The sequence below is a fragment of the Scylla paramamosain genome, unplaced genomic scaffold (genome assembly GCF_035594125.1).
Source record: "Scylla paramamosain isolate STU-SP2022 unplaced genomic scaffold, ASM3559412v1 Contig58, whole genome shotgun sequence".
NCBI classification, from domain to species: Eukaryota; Metazoa; Arthropoda; class Malacostraca; order Decapoda; family Portunidae; genus Scylla; species Scylla paramamosain.
The window spans coordinates 405823-415000 of NW_026973723.1; the positions used below are offsets into that span (position 1 = coordinate 405823).

At 42.2% G+C, this 9178-nt stretch overlaps 1 protein-coding gene and 1 long non-coding RNA gene across 6 annotated transcripts in view; one reads left to right on the forward strand and one right to left on the reverse strand.

The window, feature by feature from the left end:
- The window catches only part of LOC135098372 (uncharacterized), a 126454-nt gene that overhangs the window by 82597 nt on the left and 34679 nt on the right, over positions 1-9178 (reverse strand). The window lies entirely within an intron of this gene.
- LOC135098365 (von Willebrand factor A domain-containing protein 5A-like) overlaps positions 18-9178 on the forward strand; it is a 16925-nt gene continuing 7764 nt past the window's right edge. Inside the window, exons 1-3 of one of the 3 annotated variants that reach the window (XM_064000700.1) lie at positions 18-1725; positions 2093-2219; positions 8925-9069. In XM_064000700.1, the coding sequence (XP_063856770.1) occupies positions 9035-9069 (35 nt within the window). In that variant the 5' untranslated portion in view covers positions 18-1725; positions 2093-2219; positions 8925-9034. Of the gene's footprint in view, positions 1726-2092; positions 2220-8924; positions 9119-9178 lie in introns of those variants that run through there. The other 2 variants (XM_064000701.1, XR_010266900.1) reach the window with 2 other exon arrangements.

The following is a 9178-nucleotide window of genomic DNA, read 5'->3' on the forward strand; positions in this document are numbered from 1 at the left end:
TTTTCTACCATTCTCATCAGCTTAGCATCATCTGCAAATAAGTCCATATAGCTGTCTATTTCTTCATTTATGTCATTCACATATATCACAAACATTATTGGTCCCAACATTGATCCCTGTGGGACACCACTAGTTACTTTCAGCTAGGATGAATTCTGGTTTTGTATTACAGTTCTCATCTCTCTATCATCCAGATAATCCTTCATCCACTCCAGCAGTCTTCCTCCAATTTTTCCATATTTTTTTTTTTTTTTTTATCTTCCATAGCAATCTTTGGTGTGGTACTTTGTCAAAAGCCCTCTTCAAGTCTAAGTAGACACCATCACTAGTCTGTCTCTCTTGCGCAATATCAACTGCCTTTGACTAAAAGGACAATAAGTTCATAGAGCATGATCTTCCCCGCCTAAATCCAAATTGATAATTTACCAAAACTTTATCTCTTTCCAAGTGTTCCATCAATCTTTCCTTTATTGTTCTTTCACATTCTTTTACTACACCACTAGTAAATGACACTGGTCTATAATTTGGTGGGTTTTCTTTATTTCCCCCTTTGAATATTGGTGTAATATTTGCTCTCTTCCAATCTTTTGGTACCCTTCCCTGCAACAATGATGTCACCACCATACTGTGAATTTTATCAGCCAGTTGTTCTCTACATTCTTTCAATATCCAGTTTGATACTCCATCTGGACCAGATGCTTTATTTATTTCAAGGTCCTCAATCATCATAAGTATTTCATCATAACTGACTGGGACTGTACTTAGCGTATTCCTCACCAAATTATCCCTTCCAGCATCAAACTCCCCTTCCACAGTAAATACTGATCTGTAACTTTTGCCCATAACCTCCGCCATGTCCTGTGCATCCTCATAGATTTTTCCTTCAGCTTTCAATTTTGATACACCTCTCTTCTTGATCCTCCCTTTAATATGTCTAAAGAACAGTTTGGGTTCATTTATTCACTTTTCTATTATATCTCTTTGATTGTATTTTCTCTCCATTCTTATTATTTCAACATACTTGTTTCTAGCATCAATATATTCCTTCCATCTGCTCTCAGTTTTCCTTTTTTTCCATCTATTCCAACCATTTAACTTACAATTTCTAGCCTTTTTGCATTTTGTATTGAACTATTCCTTACCTCTTCTACATCTTTCTCCTCTAGGTTTCTCTACAGCAGTATTGTATATCCTTATAAATTCATCCCATTTTTCCTGAACAACTTCTGCATGTTCAAAGTCTTTCCAGTCCACGATAACAAAGTACTTTCTTAATTTTTTTCAGTGTGTGTGTGTGTGTGTGTGTGTGTGTGTGTGTGTGTGTGTGTTTGTGTGTGTTGTAATTCCTTCCCTACGTCCATAAACCTTTTAGGTCTTGTTTTCTTTCTTCTGTCCATAAAAATAACATCAGCTGATCCAGCATTGCAACCTAACCCAACTGATGCCCTGACCTATTGCAGCATAACCTAACCTAACCCATGCCCCAACCTAATCTCCTCTCCATGCCACAGGTGAGCCAGGACGGAGGGTTCAGCTGCGACCACGACTGGAGCATGCTGGTGTACTACAGGAGTGCCTAACGGCCCCACCTGTTGCGGGAGACCGGTGAACGCTCTGCCACTGGGATCATGAAGGATGACCTGCTCATGCTGAACCTCTTCCCAGAGGTGCCCACCAACACCTACTCCAGCAGGAATGAGATTATCTTTGTCATCGACCACTCAGGTGAGGTGGAGGCAGGTGGGACAGCTGGACAAGGTCAGTATGACCCAAGAACTGATATGATGGGATGCTGGAAGGCTTGTCAGTGCAGGACTAAGCAGATATGATGCCTTTCATAGCTTTTTAAGCAGGCTGTGAGGGAGTTACTGGGGTTTTGAAGGATGTTTCCATGTTTCCAGTAATAGTTCAACAATGACTCCTTACTGTGACTCCTAAGCAGGATGTGAGGGAAGTTACTGGGATTTTCAAGGGTCCAACTCAGCAAGGTTGTACTAAGCTAACTTAAATTAACCCCAAAATTAGTTCGACTCAGTGAGTTTGTACTGTAGTTGTGCAGTGCTAACCTAACCTAAACTGACCTCACCAACAGGAAGCATGCATGGGCAAAAGATAGAGAGTGCCCGGGCAACACTTCTTCTGTTCCTGAAGAGTCTGCCTCTGGGTTGCCTCTTCAACATTTTCAGCTTCGGCTCATCCTTCTCAGTGCTCTTCAAGAAGTGAGTGGTCCAGACTGGGTTAGGTTAAGTGAGAGGTCATTCTTCCTCTTCCTCCTATATTTATCTTGTCTCATCTTTCTCATCTTCTATCTTTTAATTTACTTCCATTCCTCCTCCTCCTCATAGCTGCAAGCACTGGGTTGTAAAAGTCTCACTCGTGACCAAGACTCTAGGCAAGCGATTGGTCTTTGTGGCATTTTCAAGACCCTGTGGGAGCTAACTCCCAGTGTTGGAGGCATCTAACACAGCAGTATCTGATTTCCATGCATAAACTTTTCATTTGCTCAATTTATGGTCACATCTTTTCTGAAACTTCAAAAGCGCTCTGATTAATGAGTCATGCCTTCTCTTCTCAGTCAATGCGAAGCCTGTCGTGGCAGGTTTGCCCCTGCCTGCAGGTTGTGTCACCTCCAGAGTAAGATAGAGAGACTCAACGAGAAATACGAGGAGAAGTGCAAGCAGTATGAGGACGTCGTGCAACAGCTTGAAGCACTAAAAGAGTTCGTTGTCTCTAATACAGGTTGCACCTCCACAGATGTTGTTCCTGCCATCCCTGACAGACCTGCCTCCTCCACTCCAGGGGCTCCTGCCCGCCCACATGCTGTGCTTGCAGAGTCACCATTCACTTTAGTCAGTAATCGTGCCACCACCACTAATGTTAAGAAATCTTTGCCCATCTCAACACACAACGGGTACCAGATCCTAGCTGAAGAAAAGGAAGATGCACAAGAGACGAGACTGGTCGGAGACTCAATAGTCAGAGGTCAGCTCTCTGAGTTCTGTGGCAGGGCTCGTAGGACACGTAAGCGTCTATGCATGCCTGGTGGACGCTTAGACGACATCACGGCAGCATGCGACGAGGCAGCCAGCGGATCTAATAATAATACCCTCTTTATTATTCACACAGGTACAAATGATGTCGAAAACACTAGGTCTGAAGAGCTCATGGAAAAGTTCATGAGGATGATACAGCGCTAAATCCAATAACATTATTGTTTCAGGTATCCTCCCCCGGACCAGGGCACCGGCTGTCTTCTACAACAGAGCCTTCAGCACTAACTGCCGTCTTTGTTCTCTCTGCGCAGAGGAAGGTGTAGACTTTGTTAATCTTTGGGACAACTTTTACAATAAACCTTCTCTGTTTCAGCCGGATGGTTTACACCTGAATGGAATTGGAGCAGCACGACTTGGCAGACTTCTTAGTAATAAAGTTTCTATTTTCAGACCAAAAAAAGACCAGCAAGATCGTGTAGCCCCAGACTCTTAGTAGCCTCCTCGCGCAACCCAACCTCCATGTGCAACACTATAAAAGCTTGCCTAATCAATGCTCGCAGCCTTAGAAATAAATTTTCAGATTTAGAAACCCTGGCAGCTGTAGAAAACTATCATACTATTGGTATTACTGAATCTTGGCTGAACTCTGCAAACAGAGACTTTCTTGCGGAATACAACTTGCCAGGTTATGAAATGTTCAGCTGTGAAAGAAAAGACAGGATAGGTGGCGGTGTATTGCTGTATGTGAAAGCCAGTCTTCAGCCAACCATACTAAAAACTGAAAAGATTAACAATATAGATTCAGTCTTCTTGCATTTAAGAGTACGTTCTAAGAAAACTGCTATAGGTCTTATTTATAGGCCTCCGGTTCACAATGTTTCCTCCGATAAGAATTTACAAGATCAAATTACTGAAATAAGTAATACTTTTGATACAGTCATCTGTGGAGACTTCAATCTACCTGTTAACTCATGGGGAAATCCACTTAACTCTCACTCTGGTCACGACTTGTATAATAATTTATTAGAATGTTCCCTAAAGCAACACGTTCAAGGACCCACACGAGGTGACAACATATTAGATCTTGTTCTTTCCACAAACGATGACTTCATACCTAACGTTAATATTGGTCCTGAATTTAGTACAAGTGACCACAAGATTGTCTCCTTTAACATCAACCTTCAAGCATGTAAAGACATTGTTAGCAACGAAAAAGTTTTCATTTATAAAAAAGGAGACTACGAGAGACTCAGGTCAATTCTTTCTGTCACAGATTGGAACGCTGAACTTGGCGAAAATAACATTGAAGAATCATGGGCGAAATTTAAGTACATTTTATAAAATGGTGTGAAGACATGTATCCCTATGCGTAAAAGACGTCCATGCAAGAGAAACAAACCTAAATGGTGGACAAACAACATTGAGTCACAACTACTGCAGAAAAATCGTGCCTACCGTAAATATTTGTCCTCTCAGAATGAGGCTGATAAATTACAATATGACAGACTTCGACGCGAATCAAAAAAGTTCATCAGACAGAGTAAGAAAAATCTAGAAATGTATGTTGCAAGCATTGCTAAATCCAATCCCAAAGAATTTTACAGTTACGTTCAAAATAAAAAAAAGTCATTACATCTCACATTAATCAAATTACACTAGATAACGGTAATTTTGTCACCGGAGAAACTCAGATCGCGGACACACTGAATGATTATTTTGCTTCAATTTTTACAGAGGAAAATACTCATACAATCCCCGAACCACTCCTTATGCTCCACAACATAACCACTTTAAGTGTCTGCGTTTTTCATGAAAAAGAAATAATCAAAGTAATTGATAACATGAAAACTGACAAAGCCCCCGGCCCAGATGGTATTGCACCACGTGTCTTGAAAGAAACTAGATTTCAAATTTGTAAGCCCCTTTCATTGCTTTTCACCAAATCATTTAACTGCGGTAAGGTTCCCAAGGATTGGAAGTTAGCTTACGTTACCCCCATAGAAAAGAAAGGCGATAATTCACTTCCAAGTCCAGTTCTGGTCACCCCATTACAAGAAAGATATAGACAAGCTGGAGAGAGTCCAAAGAAGAGTTACCAAGTTGATCCCACGACTGCGGAACAAGCCTTATGGGGAGCGCTTGAAGGAACTCAACTTGTTCAGTTTAGAGAAACGGCGAATGCGAGGAGACTTAACTGAACTGTTTAAGATGTGTCGGGGCTTTGATAACGCAAATGTAAACAACTATCTCATCATTGACAGTTCCAACACCACTAGAAATAATGGTTACAAGATTAAAGGTAAGCGTTTCAGATCAGACGAGGCTAAGTATTATTTCTTCAATAGAATTATAAATGTCTGGAACTCTCTTCCAGCATATATTGTCGATAGTAATACAATAGAAACTTTTAAACAAAGGTTGGACAATCACCTCGCATCAACCCCTCATATAATGTACTTTGCGTACTTTTTTTTTTTTTTTTTAGTTACTGTAGTGAATAGTATAATTTATCTTTCATCCTTTCCTATCACATCTTAGCCTTTCCTTCTCCCTATGCTCTCTTGTTTTCCTTCCTTTGAACCCTAGTGTCCTCCATCCTCTAACTCTTAGAATCTGTAGTGGTAGTGGTAGAATAGACACACAGACAGCCTCGTTAGGCCCAGTAGGGCTGTTGCTGTCTGTTCTTTCCTTTGTATTCCTTTGTATTCCTCCTCCTCTTGTACCAATAAAAAAAAAAAAAAGCCCACTAAAATGCCAGTCCCATAAAAGGGTCCAAAGCGGTAGTCAAAAATTGAAGGATAAGTGTCTTGAAACCTCCCTCTTGAAGGAATTCACGTCATAGGAAGGTGGAAATACAGAAGCAGGCAGGGAGTTCCAGAGTTTACCAGAGAAAGTGATGAATGATTGAGAATACTGGTTAACTCTTGCGTTAGAGAGGTGGACAGAATAGGGATGAAAGAAAGAAGAAAGTCTTGTGCAACGAGGCCATGGGAAGAGGGGAGGCATGCAGTTAGCAAGATCAGAAGAGCAATTAGCATGAAATTAGCGGTAGAAGACAGCTAGAGATGTAACACTGTGGCGATGAGAAAGAGAGGCTGAAGACAGTCAATTAGAGGAGAGAAGTTGATGAGACGAAAAGCTTTTGATTCCACCCTGTCTAGAACAGCAGTATGAGTGGAACCCCCCCGACATGTGAAGCATACCCTATACATGGACGGATAAGGCCCTTGTACAGAGTTAGCAGCTGGGGGGGTGAGAAAAACTGGCGGAGACGTCTCAGAACACCCAAATTCTTAGAAGCTGTTTTAGATAGAGATGAGATGTCAAGTTTCCAGTTCAGATTATAAGTAAAGGACAGACCGAGGATGTTCAGTGTAGAAGAGGGGGACAGTTGAGTGTCACTGAAAAAGAGGGGATAGTTGTCTGGAATGTTGTGTCGAGTTGAGAGATGAAGGCATTGAGTTTTTGAGACATTGAACAATACTAAGTTTGCTCTCCCCAAATCAGAAATTTTAGAAAGATCCAAAGTCATGCGCTCTGTGGCTTCCCTGCGTGAAAGGTTTACTTCCTGTAGGGAAGTAAAGTTCTCTAGGGTTGATCGTCTATGAAAAGACGTGGAATAAGTGCAGGGTGGTATCATCAGCGTAGGAGTGTTTGGTTTAGATCATTGATGAATAATAGCAAGAGAATGGGTGACAGGACAGAACCCTGAGGAGCTGCACTGTTAATAAAATTAAAATAGTGACTGTCTACTACAGCAGCAATAGAACAGTCAGAAAGGAAACTCGAGATGAAGCAACAGAGAGAAGGATAGAAGCCATAGGAAGGTAGTTTGGAAATCAAAGCTTTGTGCCAGACTCTATCAAAAGCTTTAGATATGCTTAATTCAACAGCAAAAGTTTCACCAAATTCTCTAAAAGAGGATGACCAAGACTCAGTAAGGAAAGCCAGAAGATCACCAGTAGAGCGGCCTTGACGGAATCCATACTGACAATCAGATAGAAGTTGTGAAGTGATAGATGTTTAAGAATCTTCTTGTTGAGGATAGATTCAAAAACTTAAATAGGCAGGAAATTACAGCAATAGGACGGTAGTTTGAGGAATTAGAACGGTCACCCTTTTTAGGAACAGGCTGAATGTAGACAAACTTCCAGCAAGAAGAAAAGGTAGATGTTGACAGACAGAGTTAAAAGAGTTTGACTAGGCAAGGTGCAAGAACGGAGGCACAGTTTCAGAGAACAATAGGAGGGACCCCATCAGGTCCATAAGCCTTGCGAGGGCACGAAAAACATTATTGCGAAGAATTTCAATAGGTAGCATGAAGTAGTCAGAGGGTGGAGGAGAGGGAGGAACAACCCTTGAATCGTCCAAGATAGAGTTTTTAGCAAAGGTTTGAACGAAGAGTTCAGCTTTAGACATAGATGTGATAGCACTAATGCCATCTGGTTGAAATAAAGGAAAGAAAGAAGAAGCAAAGTTATTGGAGATATTTTTAGCTAGATACCAGACATCACAAGGGGAGTTAGATCTTGAAAGTTTTTCACACTTTCTATCAATAAAGGAGTTTTTTCGCTAGTTGAAGAACAGCCTTGCCATGGTTCTGAGCAGAAAAAAAAAGTGCATGAGATTCTGGTGATGGAAGGCTTAAGTATCTTTTGTGGGCCACCTCTCTATCATGTATAGCACAAGAACAAGCTGTGTTAAACCAAGCTTTGAAAGGTTTTGATCGAGAAAAAGAGTGAGGAATGTACGCCTCCATGCCAGTCACTATCACCTCTGTTATGCGCTCAGCACACAAAGACGGATCTCTGACACGGAAGCAGTAGTCATTCCAAGGAAAATCAGCAAAATACCTCCTCAGGTTCCCCCAACTAGCAGAGGCAAAATGCTAGAGGCACCTTCACTTAGGGGGATCCTGAGGAGGGATTGGAGCAATAGGACAAGATACAGATATGAGGTTGTGATCTGAGGAGCCCAACGGAAAAGGTCAAGAATGTTGGGCGTATCACCAAGACGGTCAGGAAGATGAGTAGGGTGTCGCACCAATTGCTCTAGGTCGTGGAGGATAGCAAAGTTGAAGGCTAGTTTACCAGTATGGTCAATGAAGGGAGAGGAAAGCCAAAGCTGGTGGTGAACACTAAAGTCTCCAAGTATGGAGATCTCTGAAAAAGGGAAGAGAGTCAGAATGTGCTCCACTTTGGAAGTTAAGTAGTCAAAGAATATCTTATAGCCAGAGGAGTAAGGTGAGAGATGTACAGCACAGATAAATTTAGTTTGAGAGTGACTGTAGTCGTAGCCAGATGGTGGAAAACTCTGAAGTTTCAGGAGCGTGGGCACGCGAGTAGGATAGAGAAATTAGGAGAGAGCAGAAAAGGTGTTACTGTCAGTTGCCTTAGACACCTGAGTTTCAGTGAGGAAAAGAAGATGAGGTTTAGAAGAGGAGAGGTGGTGTTCTACAGATTGAAAATTAGATCCTAGACCGTGAATATTGCAGAAGTTAATGAAGAAAAAGTTGACCTCATAAGAGCAGTCTGACTTGGGGACATTTGAGGTCCCCTCCCCAGATGGGAACTCCGAGGCTGGTGTAGGAGTCGCCATGATAATTTTTAATTTTCGAGTGAAGGGTGTGTGTGTTATTAAGTGCTTGTAGTTTTGTGTGGAGGAAGAGAGTTGTCTTTAGAGGTCAGGCTGTGACTGCCCCCTTGTGTTGTGAGACACAAAGGGAAATGTTTAATGAGGTCACAGCTGGGTTTAATGATAAGTTCACAGCACCCCCTGATCCAGTGCTTTAGACCTCACTGGGAGTAATTATTATTTCAGCGGGTGCATACTGTCTTCTGTGTGTGTGTGTGTGTGTGTGTGTGTGTGTGTGTGTGTGTGTGTGTGTGTGTGTGTGTGCTTACTGTAATCCTTGTGGTGTGACTGTTGCAGGGGGAGTCGTGTGTACTCAGAGGCAACGCTGCGTGAGGCATGCCAGCTGCAGGCCGCGATGAAAGCCGACATGGGGGGCACAGAAATCCTGGCGCCACTCAAGGACATCTATGACAAGCCACCCATACCTGGCTACTCACGATAGGTGGGAAGAGCCAACGGATTTGTTTGTTTTGTTTATTTATGGGGCTTTCTCTCTCTCTCTCTCTCTCTCTCTCTCTCTCTCTCTCTCTCTCTCTGTCAGGTTAGGTGAA